General features: G+C 42.0%; 2 protein-coding genes across 4 annotated transcripts; one reads left to right on the forward strand and one right to left on the reverse strand.

The window, feature by feature from the left end:
- Positions 1-2,001: 2,001 nt before the first annotated feature.
- LOC115684624 (ethylene-responsive transcription factor ABR1-like) lies at positions 2,002-4,830 on the reverse strand. Of its 3 annotated transcripts, XM_030609438.2 has the most exons (3): positions 4,386-4,830; positions 3,665-4,268; positions 2,002-3,122 (listed from the first exon to the last, which is right to left on the reverse strand). In XM_030609438.2, exons 2-3 carry the CDS (start codon positions 4,143-4,145, stop codon positions 2,263-2,265), a joined length of 1,341 nt encoding a protein of 446 aa, XP_030465298.2. In that variant the 5' UTR covers positions 4,146-4,268; positions 4,386-4,830; the 3' UTR covers positions 2,002-2,262. The 3 variants fall into 3 exon arrangements, with proteins under 3 accessions (XP_030465298.2, XP_056164959.1, XP_030465297.2); XM_056308984.1 differs by lacking the exon at positions 4,386-4,830 and having other exon boundaries at positions 3,668-4,337; XM_030609437.2 differs by lacking the exon at positions 4,386-4,830 and having other exon boundaries at positions 3,665-4,336.
- Positions 4,831-15,685: 10,855 nt separating this feature from the next.
- Positions 15,686-21,168, forward strand: LOC115684663 (protein LIKE COV 2). The gene is made up of 7 exons (XM_030609492.2): positions 15,686-16,001; positions 17,043-17,095; positions 17,190-17,299; positions 18,382-18,549; positions 18,900-18,997; positions 20,039-20,165; positions 20,676-21,168. The coding sequence occupies exons 1-7, from the start codon at positions 15,840-15,842 to the stop codon at positions 20,774-20,776; spliced, it is 819 nt and encodes a 272-aa protein (XP_030465352.1). The 5' UTR covers positions 15,686-15,839; the 3' UTR covers positions 20,777-21,168.
- The last annotated feature ends 513 nt before the right edge of the window (positions 21,169-21,681 follow it).

Raw genomic sequence — 21,681 nt, forward strand, 5'->3', positions numbered from 1 at the left:
GGTCATCTTGTGAATGTCGTGTCCCGTGCGAAGGGCATTCCCGGAGAGGCGAAAGTTGACGGGGACAAGAGCTTGGTCGAGACGTGACCATTGATCTCAAGCAACTCTGGAGATTATTTGTGATTAGTTTAACGTGTGCAAATTATTGGAGTGCCTGTCCGAAGAACTAATTAATTATTGTGCCACCCATAATTGTTATATGAACTTCGAACTGATCCACTTCGTCTTTGTCTTGATTTTTTTTTATTATTATTTTTTATAATCGAAATGTACGAAGCCGAGGCCCGATCACCTACAAGCCCGTGAAACATCCTCCAAGTCTCGTGGACCAGTTAAGTCCGGACATCAAAAGCTATTTGCAATCGATAGTATCCGGACGAATGATCTTTAGTTTCCGAACAAAAAATCTCCTAGAGCACCGATTGACTGTGCCAACAAACTGTCTTGGGGGCGAGTTTTTCTTGCATTGTGCTTAACAGCTTCTCCTGATATAATAGTTTAGAAAAAGTCGCATGCGAGTGGATTAAGTGTATAATAGATTTTTTCTCTCTATTATATTATCGGGTATAAAGAGTAATCTTCTACGCGATTGGTAGTCATACCCCGAATTTCGTATTGTGTCTTTCTAAATTCTTTACCTTAGAGTACTCGCAATTTACCTATTGATAATTCATCAATACACTAAACAAAACTCTTTTATGGATTTGTGAATAGCAATCACGAACCATAATTTGCCCCAACGGCCACCTAAAAGAAAATCACTTCTCTTTAATTTCCTAATTTTGAATTGTCAATATGCGATTAATGCTTGCTTACAATTCAAAGTAAAATGACTTGACAATCTCATCGCAGATTCCACAACAGCGGGAAGAAAATTAAGAACGTACCAAGCAAGACTTGATCAAACTAATTGACCCCGTAATCAAGTCCTGTATTTCGATCCGTTTCCCCATTTTCCCAATATATAAACCAGAAAATACGACGAACCAAGCTATTAGAGCACGTCTCATGTTACGTGTCCTATGGCAAGAAGTTCGAGAGGGCGAAACTTCAAAAAATAATATTTCATCACAAAAGGAATCTTATTCGAGCGATCTTATTTTTCGATTTCACGCAACGTTTCGAGAGGAATCTCCTGGCGAAATTGACGTCACCTCTACTAATATTAGGACTATTATCTTCTTCTTCTGGTTTGGTTCAACATTCGGAAACTATAGTCACACCCTCCTAATTGTGGAAACCAGGATTGGACATACGATGACACTAGGATCATTTCATAGTTTATTCGAAACCTTATATAATTCCTACTTAGCCAAGCTCTAATACATTTAATTACGTGTTTTGATACCCACTCACATCACATCTTTCTTTTTAAGGACATTCACCTAAAAATTCCAATACGACCCCGTCACAAGGCTCTCTAGATCCCAATATTAACATTGCTTGGTCGGTGATTACATACGTATCCGTTTATTTTGCAAAAGACGAATAATTTGAAAATATACTTTCTAAAAAAATGATCGTTTTGCATCGCTTATAAAGATGAATAAACGAAGATATTTTCATCACTCACGAAAATATTTAGACATAAATTATTATTATAAAAAAAATTCATTTTCAATTCATTCATTTTTCGCACACAAACGGACTCTAAATATGGCGCGTGTAAAGATTTCCATGTTACGATATTAAAAATAAACAAAGTAATTGCGAGAGATTTTTCTACACCGCCGGTGCACACCTGCTGGCGAAAGATAAGATAACAATGAACGCCCACTCGCGACGATAAAAGGTGACAATCGTCAATCCCAAGCATCAAAGCAAATAACAAAGATTTGCTACAGAAAGGAAACACCCTTCTTTTTCTTTTCATAAAAAAATCAAGAACGAAGCTTTTGGCTGTAAAGCATCGAGGAGACAGCATCGATAGTGATGACATGCTTCTACATGCTTCGGTTGATGCTTCGTATGGGATAATGGAGTTCCAAGGACACGTCGTGATCAGATCAAAACCTTAATTTCGACACTGCCCTTTTTAATAGTTTTGCATTTTTCCTATAAAAATTGTACCTTTCTTCTTTTCTTTCTTCTGTCCTTTACAATACCAATCTGATGTGGGAACAAGGAGCGAAGTTACAAAGAAGATGAAAAGAAAAGATAAAAGTAAAGGGCCTAAAAACAATCGCCTAAAATTATTTCATGACAAGAAAGATTTTGCTTTTGTCAATCAAAGAATCCAGTATGTGATGATGATTAGGACCGTCATGAGCCAGTTGATGAAGGGTATTGGCCCGAACCGGGCCATGGCGGCGGCGGCGGCGGCGCTGGAGGCGGAGCATCTGTGCCGGCGCTCCCCTGATCTTGATTGTCCGGCGGCAGCGGCAGCTGCCTCGAGTAGCTGGCTCCCTGATGCCGCCCGGAGTAAAGCAGAGGAAAAGTAGGAGAAGGCGTTGGTCCAGAGGGCGCGAAAAAGGGCGGCGGCGGGGGCGGCGGCATCGGCGAAGAAGATGATAGTGAGGACGACGGTGATGGAGTGGAGAACGAGACCGAGAATGACGACGGGGATGCGAATTGGGACGGTTGAAGCTGAGAAGAAGTATACAGCATCTGCTCCAGCAAGCTTGAAGGTTGTCCCTGAAGAAGTCTTGAATATTCCCAATAGTCTCTGAACATGTCGGTGCCCTGAGCAGGTTGATAGGCCGCCTGCTGCGGCAGCAGTGGCGGCTGTGGCGGCCGTGGAGGAGGCAATGGGGCTGCTGCCACTCTCGGAATGGCGGCCGCCAAGCTCGCGACGTTTTGTGGCATTGGCTGCGCCAGCCGGGCGAGCTCGGGGAAGTTGAGCTTGGCCCGGTTGCCGCGGAAGCGGAGGGCGGCGTCGTCGTAGGCCCGGGCGGCGGCCTCGGCCGTGTCGAAGGTCCCCAGCCACACTCGGGCGGCTTTGTGCGGGTCCCGTATCTCCGCAGCCCACTTGCCCCACGGCCTCTGCCTCACTCCCCTGTACTTCCTCCTCCTCTCTCCGCCCTCGTCCTGCGCCGTCGCTGCCGGCTCGGCAGCCGTCGTAGGCGGCACCGCCGTGACGGCGGGCGGGGCGGGCGGCGGCACAACCGGCTTGGCTTCTTCGGCTGCAAAAGAACCGCACAAACAATTATTCCATCGTTATGGACGGAAAAATGCAAAAACATGTGTACACGTTATACATGGAAAGCGGAAAACCAAGAATGGCATTGCGAGTCAAAACTCAGAAGCTTAATTTCTCGTAGCAAAACTTTTTTGACGAGCAAAGATGATTAGCTCAGAATACTCTCATGGCATGTAACATAACATTGCCTGTCGAACGCATTTGGTCTTTATACTTTTCAAAATTAAAGAAAATAACAACACGTTAAATATAATTAGGAAGGAAAAAGAAATGAGAGGGGCAATGCCAGAAGGCCATTCTAAGGGGGACTGTTTCATTAAGAACAAGAGATGTTCCAATTTTCCGACAACAAAAATGATAGCACGAAAAAAAAGGAAAGAACAGAAAATAAAAGAAAATCTCTGTCATGCGAAGTATGCGCCCTCGTGAAAATCATTTGTTCGAAATTATAAAATAAAATATCTAGGAAATGACTGAAATAATTTTTCGATTTTTTTTTTGGGGGGGGGGTGAGGAAACACTAACAACCGAGAGCAGAAGATGGCTCGGCTTGTTCCGATGACGAACCGCCGCCGCCAAAATCGCCGTAAACCCTACAGCTCCTCGGGATGGACTCCAGCAACTGGTGGCCCGACGACGACGACGAGCTCTCCTCCTCCCGCCTCCGCTTCTGCCCGACCCAAGTGCCCGAACTCGAACCCGAGTCCCCCAAGCTAGACGGACCGGGGGATGAAGCCGCGAACGGGGAAAAAGTGGCGAAAGGTGACGAGGCCGAAGCCGAAGACGACGGGAGCGAAGCGGGAGCAAGAGCTTCCCCGAGCCCACCGACCCCGCGGTGCCCCGCCGACACGACTTGCCTCAGCGCCGACACCATCACCGTCATCTCCGTCTCGTAGCTCCGCGGGTCCAGCGCGAGCGGCCGCGGCGCGGGGGCGCCCCCTTGCTGCTGACGCGCGGCCCGGTCGAACGCTAGCTGCTGCTGCGGCGGTCGTTGGGGCGGTAGCATCAAGGGCGCCTCGGGGGCGCGATCGGCCAACTCCCCACGGTCGCCGCCGCCGCCGCCGCCATCTCCTCCTCCGCTCGAAACATGCCTGCGCGCGTGGTCCCCGGGATCCCCCTGCTTCGCCACCTTCAGTAGTATGCACATGAAAAAGAAAGGAAAAACTCCAAATCGGACAAAGAGGAAGGAAGGGAGAGTAAAAAGGCGGGTGGAAAACGAGGGGGCTTTGTATGTATGCGTGAATACCTCCGGATGGCGAGGGCGGGCTTGTTTTCGGCTAAATACGAGGGCCACTTTTGGGGATTCTTTGATGATGACAAAGGTGTGTTGTTTTTTTTTTCGTCGATAGAGAATTCAAACTTTGACAGCCGCCATTGATATAGTAGTAGTAGTACCACCACCACCTTCGAGCAAACCCCTTCCCTTCCCTTCCCTTCCCTTCCTTTTTTCGCTTGCTGTGTGGCAGACAGGAAATCAAGAACGGCTTGCTTCTTTTGTTTTTAGTTCGGGGCTAAGAAGGAGGAGAAGAGGGAGGAAAAGATTAGAATATTTTCGGTGGGGGAGGCGCGCGTGACGCGAATGAAACACATGCCGATGTGCCGGTTTTTCCCCTCCGCCGTTCACACGGACACGAAGAAGAGCCGACAGCAATCCGAAGAGCAAGCTCCAGCGAGAGAGAGAGAGAGAGAAAGAGACAAGAGGGTAATGTCGGTTTATCTTGTTTTTGTGTTCGAGCTAAAGAGCAGGGGAGACGCATGAAGCTTGCAGAGACAGAGAGTTCGTGTTGGATTTGATGTCTGTTCTTTCCTTTTCTTTCGTTGTTTTTTTTCTAGGATTTGATGTTTGTTGACTGACATGAAAATTGAGGGATTAGGATTTAGAGCATACTTAATTAGTGCGCACAGTGATTAATCATTAATTTTGGGCTGGAGTAATCTTCTTTTTTTTTTTTCCTTCTTTTGTTCTGGGGGTGATAAGCCCATACGTAATCTTTAGCGCTTACCCCAAAGTGGGCTAGCCTAGCAACTTGCTGAAGCCAAAGCCTGACCCTTACTGTTCACTTTTCAATGCCTTTTAGATCTCTGATTTCGTTGTTTAATTAGTGGTAATACGAATATAAGGAAATTCCAAGTGAGATTTTTCTTTTTTCTTTTGGTTTGACCTCATTGGGTTTGACTGTTGAGACTGCGAAAGGAAGGTTCACCAAGAGCCAAGAAGAGAGAGAGAGAGAGAGAGAGATGTGTTTAGGAGCCGCACGGATCTTTGGCATTGAATGTTTGAACTCTTTTTGGGGGAGATGGAAGGGCCAATGGGTTAGACCGAGACCACATCCAACATGACAAAATAATAGTAAGTTCGAGGGTGCGCAACAAGCAACTTTGCTCGATCTTGATTTTGACCATTTCCCCTTTTGGGGTTTTGGATAAACTTTGACTCTTCAATTTTCTAATGGAGGGAGTTAGCAACTCGATCACTCAAGAGCAAACACGAACGGATCAACGTTACGGCGGGACTCGCATTCTAAAAACCCCGATGACTACTGAAAGGCTAGTCTTGTGCACACGGCACGTACATGACCTTCGGAGTAAAAAGGCATAATTCGTCGTAAATTATCAATCAGTGCGCTTTACCTCAGTAAAGAACTGTGTCGAGAGTAATAGAAAAACATTACTGTCAATTCGGTCCCTCGCCAGCATCCGCCGAGCCTCGCTCAAAGCCGGCGAGGCCGGCCCTCGCTAGCCTTGGACGACCTTGCCCTTCACGGGCCCTCGCCTGTGGCCGGTCGTTGGCCATTGAGGAGGCCGATGACCGTGGAGGAAGAAGGGAAAAAAAAAGATATAAAGAAAAGAAAGCAAAATTTTTTTTTTAAAAAATGGCAAAAATTATCCATGTTATTATCAGTTGTGCCACGAAGAAGGGACAGCGTCCACGTCATCGATTTCGGGTTTAAAATTGACCGGAACGACTATATTGGCAAATTTTCAAAATTTTTATGACTAAATTGATCAAATTAAAAGATTTAAAATTGAGTTAGCATAAATACAATAGGTTCGGGATTTTATTGGTAATTTCTCCCCCTCGTCTCGTTCATAATTTTCGCTCTCTAAATCAGAGAAAAACCCTCTTAAATAAGCAGCTAAGATCTCTCGAGCGAACACACCGTAATTTCCGGCGGCTAAAACAAAACTTTTCGTCGGTGTATTTGGACTCGTCCTCGTCAAACGAAACGACGTATTCGTAACCGAGCAAAATGCCCGCGCAAGTGCGGGTGGTGGGGGGGTGGCGCGTGTTTCGTCCCCCACGCTCGGGGGACTAACGTACGAGCGAGCCAAGCTCGTTCTAGCTCCTTCGAGGCCCGGTCTTATCCTTAATTTCACCGAGGTGAATCGGACTTTGTATACTTTGCCAAGCAATTTCGGACTCTTGTGGAACACTTTCTTCGTCGCTTCGGTGCAAATCGTCCTTCTGTGGCGACCCGACCCGACCCGACCCGATCCATGCTTTGTTTCTTTTGGCGAAACAGTCCCAAATGGAAGACGACAAAAAAAGGAAAGAAAAAAGATTGGAGAGATGGAGATTGAGTTTTCAGGTCAGCGTGAACTCTGGTCAACTCCATTTCGGATCACCACGAACTTCTTTTTGGCTTTCTTATCTACGCGCTTGTCAGATCGAGATGAAAACGAGTGATTAAAGAGTGAAGCTCGAGTCCCAGACGGTAATTGATTACGTGCCGCGCGGGATTTTTCAAGGTTGGCAATGATCAGTGACAGGAAAGATGACGACGGTTGCGACCAACGAACGGGATTCGTATGCTCAAGTTACGTGACACGCCCCTTGAGTTTCGACCCCGCGATCTGCTCGTATATATTCGCGCGAATTCGGGCTCCCGACTAAGTCGAGGAAACTAATTGAGGGGTTCGAAATCGCCTAATCGGGGAGAGATTGTCGCGCGCGCGCACGCAAACACATCTGGAACATCGAACTTGGTAGGGTTGGTTACGATTTGATCTCGGGTATGGAGAAGTTCGGTGTGTCGGGCACGTGGCCCCCCGCGACCGTCTTAATGATCATTCCCTAATTGGACAGTAATAGTGTATTAAGACGCGATCGAGGAGCTAGGGATTAGTGTTAATTATAGGTGCAAAGAGGGTGATTTGGTTCCCTTCTTGTTGGAGATTAGGACAATTACAAAGGTGTTTGGATATGGATGAAACTAGAAATATCCTCCCTGCTACCACCAATAATTACTATTAGGGTAGGTTTACCGAATATTTCGTTCTAGAAGAATTGACCCGTGAATTCGTAGTCGCCACGATAATTTTTTTCTTAATTTAATTAATTTCTCTGGAAATTTGTTAATCGTCCTCCTGTCCTGTCAGATCGATCCATAGTTTGAGCTATACGATTGACAGAGGGTGATATGCATAGCCGAAAAAGGTCAAAAAAAAGAGCCATGAGTTTTATTCCGTTGGCAATGAATAATATGAAAAATATCTCCTTAAAAATGATCGCGTACATTACTTAAAATAAATAAATAAATGCTTTTATCGTCCACAAAAACATTTAGAATATTTATCGTTGATTAATTGCTTCAAGCAATAGTATTAGGATAGACGTGTGAGTTGCATTAAAAAACATCCCACGTTGAAGAATTGGTGTAGTATAGAGTAGTTGATATATCATTGTTGGGCCATAATTCATTGGTCTAAAGCTTTTGAGTAAAAGTGGGTCCAACTGGATCTGTTAACAGGCTCTTAGTGATTCCCCCGAGCGAAAGGTATCAAGTTTTAGCTGTGCACTCCTAACAAATTGGTATTAGAGCCGATAGTTTGTTCCGATGTTTGGTGGATGAAGTTGGGCATAATTTCCGGGCGATGAGGCCCAGCGGCAAGATTTTATATTTTGATGCAGAAGAATACCTAAATTAAGGGGGAGCTCCGGAAAGATTTGTTAGGATGCACGTGTGAGTTGTGTTAAGAAAAATCCCAAATCAAAGAATTTGTGTGATACAAAGTATAGTTAATATATCCTAATTGACCCATAATTCATTGGCTTAAGTTTTTGAGTAAAGATGTATATAACCGGATATGATAACAGGCTCTTGGTGATCTCTCCGAGTGAAATGTATCAAGTTTCTGCTGTACACTCTTAATAGGTAGGAGCGATCATTTTTGGGAATTTTTTTTTTCGAATTATTCATTTTATACGAAACAAATGAAGCCTTGGTATCAATAAGATATCTGTTGGGATGATATCTCAATTATCTTGATAATGCATTTAAATTTTGATACTTTCATTTCTTTCGGTTGGGGCTCGAAACTCGCACAGAAATTGCGGTTGCAAGATTTCATCAGCTCCGCTCGCCTGTCGGCAGTCGAGATTTCATAATCCGCACGTGTTTGTTGGATGTCCCGTCCCACGTGGCCGTTAAGATGGCGATGGATATTTAATATGGAGACGTGTGGCTCTGAGGTGGCACCAAGCGCATGCGCTCTCTCTCGGAAAGGATCAAAATGAAGGATTTGGAATGTATTTAATTCTCATTTTAACCACATCATGCACAGTATAATAGCACTCCAATAGCACAGCAACATTATATCATTTATCTATGATCCAAATTGATAGAAAATATAAAAGAAAACTGAGATTGGAGTGCAATTGTACTATTGCATGATACATGACCCTAAAATATTACAATTAGCACCCCCCATAAAATTCGAAAGAGTTGCAATTACACCCTCCTCCGAGCCCAAAGTGGAGACATGCTCGGTAGAGATTTGATGTTTCCCTGCTTGCCTTTTTTTCCACTTGCGGTTCTTCTTCTTTTGCTAATCTTTCTGCATTTTTTGGTGGACGGGATTCTCCAGGAAAGGACAAAAACTGCCGCACGGAGAATTAATTTAATTTAATTTACCGTAAAGACGCTCGATAATGATTCTCTTAAGCACGTTCGCGAAATTGCGTGACATGTGATCATGAATTACTGCGATTTTCTTTATTATTTCTTTTCCTCAAACTCTTTTATTTTATTCTTTTTTGCTGCTTTTGGTGGCTTCTCTTGAACCCCTTTTCGCCTGCCGACGAATTGGAACGAAAAAGGAGCATAAAACTAATCGAATCCGCAATGGAAATTGGAGACTAAAGGTCGGTTTTTGGTACTGATCAAGCCGAAATTGAGTAAAATTAGTGGGAACACATCCGATTCTCAACCCCTTTATTAAAGGGTTTATTTTTATAAAAAAAATTTATTCTCTTTCGCTCGATATTCTAAAACGTGTGAATAGTATTTAGGGGCTTGAGTTAGGTCGAAAACGGAGAGAGCAAAGGTCCACTTGGAGGAGTTCCCCCGAACATATAGCCTTTTTGTCGAGAATTTGTCAGTGCGAAAAACAAATGCCTCTTGTACACAATAATAATAATTATAATGAAAAGGCAATTGCTTCTGACTTATTAATTAAAGTACAATTCAAAAAGGACGACGTTCCCTTTTTGTGTTTTTTTTTTTAGTTGTGTAATGTAAACCAGCTGGAACTTATGCCTGAATAAGAATAAAGATGGGTTCAATTCATGTTATGTTTAGTGTTGTAAGTTCTAAAATGGGGTTAAGTACAGGAGAAAGAGTATAGTTTTGTGCGGATTTTGACAAATTTCGAGACAATACGAAGATAAAAGACGCGGGTTTCTTCTTATTTGCATGTTCCAACTAAAATGCCGCATCTCATTTCGATATTGAATGTAGCACGATGGAGTTTCGACGCCTGCATTTTGCACCTTTGATTTTTGTAAAATGCACCCTTCCCACACCTCTCCTAATTGTGATTTCTAGAATTGTTTTACCATGGCATTTACACATTAACAATTCATGGTTTACATCATCTTCGTTATTTTTAAAAATCTGACGATGTTACCGTAGTATAATTCCCTTTCAAAAAGAGGGAACGTATTGAGTGGTGAAGCACCGATCAGCAGCTTCCTCTTTCGACGTATTCTACTTAAAGTAACCTCTTTGGCTTCCTAATCCACAACCATACGAATATACAGTTATATGCGCATATTGCGAGGTTCTACGAGCCGAGGATTAGGATAATCCGAGTCACAAACTGATGCAATGCATTCTTGTTAGTGCTAATTATATATGTTGATCACCCCCATCTAGCTACATATCCACCATTTTGCGAAAACCAGTGTCCGTATTTACATGCTGGGTGTTGTTGCTCCGTGCGAAAGTAGGGAGCAAAATGCTGAAAACGAAGTCCAAATTTACATGCTGAGTGGACCTTCCGAAGCTATCAGAAAGCTAGTTCCTTCCAATCGATCGCAAAAGCAATTTGAAGCAAGTAGCTAAAGCTTTGGCTTCATCACTTGGAGGAAAATCTCTCCCCACTTGCGGTGATGAGTTGAAAATTTCCACTTGCGGTGAGGAGTTACCTTTTCAAAGAACAAATAGTTGGGGACAAGACAACTCTCTCCTCTCTCTCACTGCTTTCCTAAGATTAATGAGAATCCAGTCCTGTCAAAACTCAGAGCAACTAGGTGCATGAACTCGGCCAAGTTCTCTGCATTTGCTAGCAATCAGTAAATAATTACGAAAAGGAGTGGGCCAATCGCCATATATTAACATTATCATTACCCTTTTTCTAAAGAGGATTCACTCTCGCTAGGCCTTCGTAAAAAGAACATGCGACCCGTGCGGTGCCCCGGTTTTTCCATAGTACGATGAAGCTCACCAGCCGACGAATAGGGTCTTTCCCTTTTGTTTGGTTAAATCTGTTACTGGGATGATCACAACCTCCCTGGACTTCTTTATTATTGTTAGAGATATGCTTCGCACGTGTCGCATGCACCCTTCTTCTACGGACTTAAGTTTCACACACATACGATTGGCAGTCGCGGAGCAAGTTAAGACGTCAAATTTCAATGCGCTCTCTCTCTCGTCTTTTCATTCTAATCTTCCCTACCCTTTTCATCCCGCTTCCACTTTCCAGTCATCTCGTTGACGCGAGAACAGACGCACCCGTGTCACCAAACTTCGTATGATAAACGGTTATTACCGACTCCCGTGCGGCATACTTGAAATCTAATCAACGAGAGAGTACTCTAAAGTCTAAAAAAGCAACATTTCAAGAGAAAAAAAAAAAAAAACCAAGAAGAAGCTGCGAAAGGGACATGCTGATGCTCAGCACATGTTTAGATTTGAAACAAATGATGGTTATGGAAAATCGATGCCATCACGCTCCATCTCCTTTCCTTAAGCATGCTCAATGATGAGCTCCATACATCTTTTCTCTTGTCGTTTACCTGCTTCATCATGAATATTTCATATCTATGATTTGATTATCAATAGCAAATTGAAAAAGAAGGAGAAGAAGAAAATATATGTGTTAATGTCGTGCGGATATGGAATGAAGAAAAGACACTTCGTCGTCTCTGATTTACTTGGCGATAAGAAAAGGACGAAAAGACTTAGGTTTCTCCGGAGCAAACCTTATCTTTATCGTACGTTTTTCGTTTTCAAGATGGGATATTCTCGTACTCCCATATTCCATTTCGATCTGAGAGTATGATCGACGAAATTGGTTCGATTGCCATTTGGGTCACTCGACTTTTCACGTTTCCCCCTATCAAATTTGACTTTGTTTTTGTCAATTAAGGCCCCCTAACTTCCTTAAGTTTCCTTAATTTGTTTGCCATGATGCCTCGAGTTTCCGAGCGCTATTGCTATCGTGGCGCGCGGAAAGAAACTTCGGGAGTCTAATTCTAAGTCGAGGTGGACGATACAGACGCCTTCGAAATGATTTTGTCCCGGATAATTTCCGTTGGATACGACATATTATTACATGAGCGCATTATACATATGTACTAAACTGAATTCGGACCATCGAAAATGGTGGGTCCCATATGAATCATCCCTTCGATTTGATAGTCTAAATTCGGTTTACCTAAGAAATGAGGCAACAAACCATGAGAAACAAAGTAAAAGAATTGCTAATGTAACACTTTTTGCCCATGAAGACGGGTATAGTTATTTCGCGACAGGTCATTCGGATTTGAGCAATGCTTGGAGTATTGAGATTGATTCGGTGAAGTCGATATATTAAGAGTGATGTGGTAAATTGTAAATGAATATTTAAATAAGCGAGTCATATTCGATTACCAAAAACAGTTTGTCAAATTATTTAAATCTCAATTTCGTAATCAGGTCAAAACGGGATAGTATTTGTCTCGAAGATTTGTCAATAAAAACTTACGCACTCAGGGAACGATAGACAGTTGAGGTTGAACGTGTACACATGCCGTGTGATTGAGTGTTTGGTAATCAAGTGTCACATAAGTAGCATGGACAACATAGGAATGGACCATAATACTGGGACCAGTTGTAAGGAACACTTCAATAGATTGCTCAAATGATTTTGGGGGTGAAAATCAAATGATAGGCCAAGAAAAAAGTGCATGACTGGGGTTTTGATGCATATGCAACTTGACCCACTTTCATCAACTTGTTCCTTAACTGTATGTTCTGACAGCACCAAGACCTAAGTGGTCAAACAGCAATTCTTTTACCTAGTTCTCATCCACAATAGTGATGCAACTTGCGGGACTTCGACAACGATAAGGAAAGGAGAACCAGGAATGGTTCTTGCCTTTTATTTTAGTTGGATTAATACCATAAAAAATCTCAAATTGGTACATCAGTAACAATTTTATCTTAAACTAATTTTTTAACCACAAAAAACCCTTAAACTGGTACACCCGTGATAAATTTACCCCAAACTAATATTTTGACGACTAAAAACCCTAAACTGATATATTTGTGATAAATTTACCCTCCGTTAATTTTCGTTAAATTGAATTAATACAAAAAAAAAAATCACAAACTGTTACACTTGTGACAAACGGAGGGTTAAATATACAACTGACACATCAGTCAACTGTTGTATGTCATTTAACAAAGCAATTTGACAGTAAAATTTAACGGAAATAAACTGAGGATAAATTTGTCATAGATATACCAGTTTAGGGTTTTTGATGCTCAAAATATTAATTTGGGATAAAATTGTTACAGATGTATCAGTTTGGGATTTTTCGTGATATTGACCACTTATTTTATGTCTTTTTGGTTGCTGAGTATGAAAACAGAGAGTGAGGATGCTTATGGTATAAACAAGTCCGTGTCACAACATCCAAATGCCACCAACTGCAAGTTGAAACCTGATCGAAAGCTCTCAATTGAATACTTCACTTCGCCATCATTGACTTAACCCTGGATGCTGCCGTCGCCGCGCACAGCGGCTGTTGACCGAAGTGTCGCTGACTTTGTCGCGACCGAATTCAGTACCGTGAACCGCGGGTCTAAAGATCGCTCCTGAAAGAGAAAGGAGAAAGAAGAACAAAGAAGCTGCAAATAATCAAGCTGTAGATATACTCGATGGACTTCAATGAAATATGCACAGCTGCAATGATATTTCATGGAAAGATGGGAATTGCATTTCAACTTTTACCAGGAGATGTGTCCCAGAATCCCGAGGATTATGAATCGGATTCACAATCCTAACAATAGTCAGTGAAGAAGATGAAGGAGCTAACTTTCAAACTAAGAAGCAAATTCAGGTCAAAGCTACTTAATCACCTAATCTTCCGGCGCCAATGGTGTTAGGATGTGAATGAAGAATATTAGGATGTCTCCCATCTCTTCCAAACTATAGTGTTTGATCGAGTAGAACATTAGATGGTAGGTGAGTGAGAATAAAGATTGACTAAGTCGAAAAATTCTTGCTTATGTAAGTTTTGAGAAGGAAAGACGCTGCAATTTTCACGAGAACCGTTCAACATAACACCAGGGCCAGGAAAATCACAATGCTCCAGTACCCTATTGCCTTTGGATACCTTAGGTTTTACAAAAGGAAGAATTCGATGATGGAAATTTGAGCGCGGCATTCTGGAAGACACGCGTTAGACAGACTATTCTCTGGTTAACACAGAGAATTCCATGACCAGACCGAAAACAATTCCAGTTTCGAACATACATCTTGTACTGAGCATGTGTTTTTCATGCAGGCGTACACGGTACACCTATTTCTCCACGACGGCATCACGAGGTGCACGCCTGGGGAAGAAAGTCTTGCATCTGCCCGGACTTTTGTGATCAAGACAATGAAGCTAAAGATCAGTGAAACGAACGTTCCCGATTAGATGGGAATGGCCTTTAGCTGCCGACTTTAATAGGGTTTGTTACTTTGACAGTGAAATGGTCATCAATTTTGATCAAATCAAGCGCAGTTATTTAGTCAAAAACCTCCACAGATTAATGCTGGGATAATAAAACCGGACCTTTTTCCAAACTAGGGAAAATTCAAGTGAAATCAAGACGAGAGAGTATCCATGTAAGGGCAGGTGACAGCAGAAAGAAAGCAGAAAGTATAGACAAGCTAACTTCAACTGAACAAGAAATCGATAATCCTTGTTTCAATCCCCATTGGGTTTGATCTTCCTAAAGGCTGTTCATGTAGTCATTCAACTTCGCTCCACTCACACATCCCATGTTAAGCACGAGGTGCACCTTTCCGGTTTCTCTCGTCCCTTATTATTTCGACCAACGAGTGATCTCGGTACCAAGCGGTTGCTTTAAGAAATGGGCATTCATCAAACCCACGTATCAAAGGACGAAAGGACTCCATTCGTCAAATCTTCTTCAGCATCATGCCCTCGTCGCCTTCATCGAGGAGTTGAAAAGAGCATCTTAGTCTTTCAAATAGTACGAAAGGACTCCAGGCGGCTCTTACCATTTCCAAACTCATTTCTCTGCATAAATTCGATTCGATACGGAGAGAACGAGATATGTTACTTGAATGCCCGTAATGCCTTTCGCAGAACTTGCACCAGTATCCTTTATCAGAACACTTTTTCTTTACCAGTTCTCAATGGCTTCATCAATTGCTGACTTCCTTTTATATACTGCCTATCAATTAATCTTTCATCTGATCTCTATTCTTGGCAAGCAAGATAGATGATGCATGCTTTCTTTGCATGATTATTGCCTCGACCAGTGTAATGCTTCTGATCCTCGTAGTAAAACATCGCGGCTTCTGTACGTAATTTCTCTGGCAATTGGTATCTTCTTTCGTATTTCGTACAGAGTGCAGAGGAAGAATAGTTTTATCGATAACGAGGCGAACTAAAATTAGTTCATCAGTGAATTCATCCGGATCAAGAGTTGGTTATTTCTCGATCATCTTGCATGGACGTCTTTCAGGTTGTCATAATTAGAATCGCTCGAGCGGGATCACGGCGTTTCTCAATCAGCAGATACATTGATGATAAAATCGAAGATTATCTATCGAGACCTTGAAAAATCGTGGAGAAACTTAAAAAAGCATACATGGATATGGATCGACGATAAAGGGTAGTTAAGTAATTAACCCCGTTTTTATCCGGATTAGATATGCCTTGCCCCACTCCGAAGCCGGATCACTTCCGCCCGAGACGTGGAACACGATATCCTCACAACCAAACAGAGCGTCGTTCACCTCTCTCCCTCTTCACGGAAGGAGAACCCAAAAAAAAAAAAAAAAACAAGAAGAACTGCAGAGCAGAGAAGCACCGGGAATTCGAAGACGGAAAAGAATCGGAATTGACCTCTTCACTCGTCGCAGATCTCCCTCCCTCGGCGGCGGCGGCGGCGGCGGCGAAAGTGGAGCAGACATGGCGGACGACAAGCAATCGACGTCGATTCCGTTGACCGAGCACTCGAGCCACAGCAAGAGCGGCGGCGGCGGCGGCGGCGGGGGGAGCAATTCCTCTCTGCAAGACCCCGAGGACGTGGACAAGTCTCCCCCGAGCTCCCCGAATTCCTCCACTCGCAAGGTGATTCCCCTTGATTCTTCTCCTGAGGAATCCTTCCCTTTTTGATCGTTGGGCGATCGATTAGGTTCGCGTGAAGTCAGTACGTGTGTTGCTCGGAACAGCCCCTCTATCGGGCTGACCGTAGATTTGGGGTCGGAGGTGGTGATTTAGCAGTTTGGCGTGCGTAGGTAAGTTGATGTTCCGCTAGAAGTCGGTGCAGAACTCGTTTCGCAGTTTATTGTGATTGTGGTGTGGCTTGGAGCTTAGAATTGGAACTCTGTCTAAGCTTGAAGTGGTCAGTAAGTAAGTAGGTTTGTCCGCGTCGTGAACTGGCGGAGGGAAAGATGTTACTTAATTCTTCGTGTTTATGTCTTGACACTGGGAGATGGAACTTTCTGTTGACTTGAAGAAAACTAAGATACGCGCTACGTGCACCTTAAAGTAGATGAATGCTGTTGATAAGTTCTTCCTCGGGTAAGAGGTACAGGAGGGTCGTTGCTGTTCCTTGGCAATGCTGGTGTCCTGATTGCGATTAATGTGACAATTGGAGAAGTTTTCCTTTGAAAGGTAAAGGCTTTGAGAGGATAGATGGCCTCTTTCAAATGTGAAATGATTAGTGTCCAGAATGCCTGATGGTCAACTGGCATGCCAGATAGACTGCTGATAATCCTTAAACTACCAATAGGATGAAAAAACATCTTTCCGGGAAGCAGTTTTATTAAGTTGTTAGATGGAACGTGTTAAACAAGTTTTGCACAAACTGAGTTATTGTGGAAATGTCCTTCAACCTATGTAGCACGATGACTCTGTATGCCGTTGGCCACCTCCATAAAGATAACAGAAAGGAAAACAGTGTCATTTCTGCTTGATCAGTTTTGGTGAAGTTATATTTTCTCTAAAACACGGTCTTTTATTTGTGAAGATTAAATCATGGGTTATGTGTCTTTTGACTTGATTCATGCTACAGATAGTCCAGTTTGATTGAGTACATTGTATTAGATGCAGTCCCTGCGGATAAAACTTGAATGACTTTTTATGTTTGTCACGTGTATTGTGCTGCAGGCTTGCTATGCTGTCCTTCAGAGTTGGGTCTCAAAGAAGTTCATGACTGGATGGTAATATGGTGAAAAGGATGTTGTAGTATCAGACAATAATTTCTGCCTTGTAATTTCTTCCTTGAGATAACCTTTTGGTTTTTTGGAATTGCAGTGTTGTTCTCTTTCCAGTTGCTGTCACCTTTTTTATCACTTGGTGGTTTATTCAGTTTGTAGATGGGTTTTTCAGTCCAATTTATGAAAGACTTGGCATTGACATATTTGGTGAGATTCCATGCCTCCTGTATAAGCTCTTGCTGTTGAAAGTTGAGTGACTTGATTACTTGTTATACTCAAGCATGTCATATTATATGTTGACATGATGTTCGTATTATGATGTGCATGAGCAATTCATAGTTGTAATGGTTGGAATGCTGTAGTAAGTAGTTAGAATACTTAACATGTAATGATTCCTTTTACTGTATACCTTGCACAAATAACTAATCCTTGTAATTTTGAAGTATTCGAACGAGCGAGATTGGAAAATCTGGCAGTTAATTGATATGGTCCATAAATAAACTTCTTAAGTTTGTAGAGGCTGTTCCTTTGAGTATCTTACTTCACGGATTCAGTGAAGATGCTGTATTCTGACTCTCCACATTTTTACTCGGCCTATAGTTCCAATCCAGTACGAGTTACATGTCTGAATTGTGATCGGTATTTTACAGACCTTATTAAGTTTAAGAGTGCACAATCCAGAATAAGCTAGCACCATAAGATTTGCCTTGCTGCATTTAAGTTGCATGGGCATATGCTGGGGATATATATCACCAATTCTTAGTATATTGGTGCACCCAAATCAAGAATAGTGAGGGGTTATACGGTACCCAGTGTCATTGTCAAGTTATGGACTGACTGCATGGACTACAGACAACTCCTCAATGACATCATTTAGGAGGGTCTTTGTACTTTGTGCAATATTGCATGACTTTGGATATTGGTCAAGGGTATTAAAGTACTTCAAGTGGGCACTTGGGTACTTCCATAAGATGTGCTCTCAGTGAAGATATTCTGGAAGGCAAACACAACTTTTAAATTGTTGCTCCTTTTATTATAGCATCATACTTGTATATTACGCTGCATCATGCTATGAATTTTGGAATTCATGCCGCTGTTGTTCTACTATTTAGATTAAGATGTCTGAACATATGCACAGGCTTCTAAATGCTTGACATTTTACCTTAGCCCATACCATCTGAATTTTCTTCTACTTGCATTACCATTAGATCTACTGGATCTGTTTCCAACTCGATCACCATTTGAATTGATATGTAACCCGCATTTAAGCAGAGCCTTATCTTTTGCAGGCCTTGGGTTTGTGACATCGCTTATCTTTATATTCTTTGTCGGTATATTTGCCTCGTCATGGATGGGGGCCACTGTATTCTGGCTTGGAGAGTGGTTCATTAAGAGAATGCCTTTCATGAAGCACATATATTCAGCTTCTAAGCAAATTAGTGCTGCTATATCTCCAGGTAAAAATGAGTCTGGCTCTGTGTGTGTGTGTGTGTGTGTGTGTGGGTGCGTGCGAGCGAGCGAGAGCAGTATAATAAATTCAAGTAAACTGGTAGCTTCAGAATATCACATTTTGTAATAGCTACAGCCTGTTGCTATATCTATACGTACAATTGTTTTTTTTCTCCTAGTAGTGCCAACTTCCAACTGCAAACATGATTATTATACTACTGGATCTCTTATGATTCTGTGAAGTGATCAAAATACTGTAATGTATGGTGTTGTGACTAAAATAATTAGCTGGGTATGACCTTTTTTTGTTTGTTTGTGCCCTTTGAGTGTAATAAGTCAACCTTTTATTTTGTGACAGACCAAAATACAACAGCCTTTAAGGAGGTTGCGATTATTCGTCATCCTCGTCTTGGTGAATATGCATTTGGTTTCATAACATCAACTGTTGTCCTCCAGGTAAAATGCAGCATTGTAAGATGTCTAATTCTGGGGTTGCGATTTGTATGTTCTTCAAAGAAGCATGTCTGCTTTTATTTTTCTGTAATCTACACTTTTTGCAATGATATTCTCTCCATGGGGACTCGATGGATCTGGGGTGGTTCCTGGCTATGCATATCAAACGGAGATATGTTTGTCTTGGCTTGCAGGTTTAGATAATTCGAAAGAATACTGATCAAGGCATAAGAGAAAAGAGGAAAGGGCTTACTGAGAATGAGATTTTCCAAATTAGTTAAGTGCTACTCAGAGATAATTGCTGCTGAATCATCTACCATCGTTTGGCAAGCATCTGGGTGATTTCACTGTAACTTTTTATAGATTGAGAAAAACAGGAACTTTTAATCAATGTTTCTATTTGAAAAGAATTTTTCTTGGAATGTATCTTTTATATCAGTAAAAGCATTGGCTGATAATCGGAGTCTCAAAGGGGATGCATGAGTCAATACCGGATGGTACTTGCTCTTTACACATATGTTGGCTGCTGGAGAACCAGATGTATGTTAAGTGAGTCATTAGCAAGATGCTATATAGTGGAGTGAGATCTGTTAATGTTTTGTAATTTTCTGTGAAAGGGGGAAAAGAGGGATGTGGTCACTAAACCACCGTCGGCATAAATAGACAGGGGGTTTCCTCTTCCAGGGAATTTAGGCATGGAGCAGTCACTTTCTGAGTTAATGACATTGATGTGATATTTGTCGTTCACGGTGAATCTTTGGAAATTCCACTATACTTAACGCATGCAAGTAAGAGAGATCGCATTACTTTTTCAGTTTTATACTGCTAAAGAAAGAAAGAGGTCAACTGACCATCTTTAGCAGGCTTTCCTGGGCAGATTTTTTACTTCATTTATTCAAATGCCGAACTGGTGATAAAATTGTCTTCCAACTATATGAGCTTGTGGTACTTTACATAAAGGCTACAATTCTGAACAATTTCTGGGCACCCTTAATAGTTAATTGTTTCTAGTCGTTAATGTGATTGTCCGATGTTCAATTGCAGAGAGATGATGGGGATGAGGAGTTATGCAGTGTCTACGTTCCTACCAATCATCTTTACATTGGCGATATATTTTTGGTGAATTCTAAGGAGATAATAAGACCTAACTTGTCTATTCGTGAGGGCATAGGTAAGTTGTCCCTCTTGCATTTTACTAGCATGATGCACTTTGACGATGACTTTCTGCTCCACATTTGTGCAACAAGATTGTCCCCTTTCATGCTTTTTCTTCCACTTTGTCATCTGGTGCAAAAGTTAAGGCAAGGAGAAATGTTAGCGGAAAGAAAGAGTCACCCTTGAGTTTGGTCCAGGTCCCATTAGGTGTCTAGATTTTAGTAGCGTCCTTTGTCTTTTCTTTTTTAAGTTGTCCAGATTGTGTCTTGAATTTGGTGCTTATGAATTGGTTACTTGGGATAACTTCTGCCGCTGATTAATAAGATGGCATTTGCGGTTGTAAAGTCCATACAAGCTTCGTGCTAAAATATTATGGTTGAATAGTATGGAAATTGGAATGACATCAGGGTTATGCAAGAGTTAGCAGTTCAAGATCTCTCTTGTAGAACGTGGTATACAATAATTTCCTGTCAGGGACTAGCATTATATTACATGAACGGTTATTTTCTTCTCCTACTAATTGCAGAAATTATTGTCTCGGTCGGCATGTCAATGCCGCAAGTAATATCTCCGATAGAAAGAGTTCCCTATCAGTGCAACAGCATCCCTCTCAACAGAATGATGTGAAGGCAGAAATGTTGCTGATCCCGCATTTTTCGATCATCTGAAGACAGAAGTATACTTATTCTTCAGCTGTTAAGTCTTTGTATTTTCGAAATCTCCATGCTGTTAATGAGTTGAAAGTCTGGCTTCAGTCCAGTGTTTAGAGAAGTACCTCAAGTGGTTATGATATGATATCACATTTCTCTGGCGTTGGTGTCGAGGAAAGTGGATCTCGTTCGTGTGGAGTCTACAAACAGTTCTGGGGAATGGAGTGGAAGTGCCCTTTGGCCATCTGAAATCTAAAGATGCTGTGATCTTTTTGAGTGTTTTATTTTCTGCTACGCACTGTCTACACTACACATACCTCTTTTTGCTGTACCATAGTTTTCATTGTAAGAAAGTGGAAATTCTCTCTCTCTCTCTCTCTCTCTCTCTCTCTCTCTCTCTCTCAAGTATCCATTGGCATATCTAGGGATTTATTTCAAGGCAATATTCATCTTGCGATAGGAAGGGAAAGGAAGTAGACGAACTTTCCTTGAAACAAAAAAGATGGAAGGTGCTAATACATGTTTATTTATTTGCACCTCAAATCCAACAAGGACTTGGAGCATGTTAGTGAGGAAAGCTCTCGCTCTGAAATGTTTTGACAAATGCGTTCGTGGGCGTGTCGTGTGTGCACATTTATGCAGAGGTGACAGTCTTATTAACACAGTTAGGATATTTTTAGAAGCTTGGAGTTGAATAAGTTAAGATCACACTCAGGAGTCGGACACAAAATCACTTCTTTAGTTCCAGGAACAGATTTCATCTTTGCAGATATGCATTGGATCAAAATATCGATTTAGACTTCCGCTAGTTAGCTCCTTTTAGTCTTATGCTGGCTGACATCTTACTACATAGATGAAACACTTAAGTTTTATCATAGTGAT

This window comes from Syzygium oleosum, unplaced genomic scaffold, assembly GCF_021117445.2.
Source record: "Syzygium oleosum isolate NSW1041296 unplaced genomic scaffold, Sole_v2.1 Sole_v2.02, whole genome shotgun sequence".
Taxonomy (NCBI): Eukaryota; Viridiplantae; Streptophyta; class Magnoliopsida; order Myrtales; family Myrtaceae; genus Syzygium; species Syzygium oleosum.

Excerpts from the sequence above, each read along its gene's own strand:
- LOC115684624 (XM_030609437.2), bottom strand. The coding sequence starts at position 4,286 with ATGTGCATACTACTGAAGGTGGCGAAGCAGGGGGATCCCGGGGACCAC. Across the intron at positions 3,123-3,664 it reads GCCATCTTCTGCTCTCGGTT|CCGAAGAAGCCAAGCCGGTT; the intron begins GTTAGTGTTTCC and ends GTTCTTTTGCAG.
- LOC115684663 (XM_030609492.2), top strand. The coding sequence starts at position 15,840 with ATGGCGGACGACAAGCAATCGACGTCGATTCCGTTGACCGAGCACTCG. Across the intron at positions 16,002-17,042 it reads CGAATTCCTCCACTCGCAAG|GCTTGCTATGCTGTCCTTCA; the intron begins GTGATTCCCCTT and ends ATTGTGCTGCAG. Across the intron at positions 18,998-20,038 it reads CATCAACTGTTGTCCTCCAG|AGAGATGATGGGGATGAGGA; the intron begins GTAAAATGCAGC and ends GTTCAATTGCAG.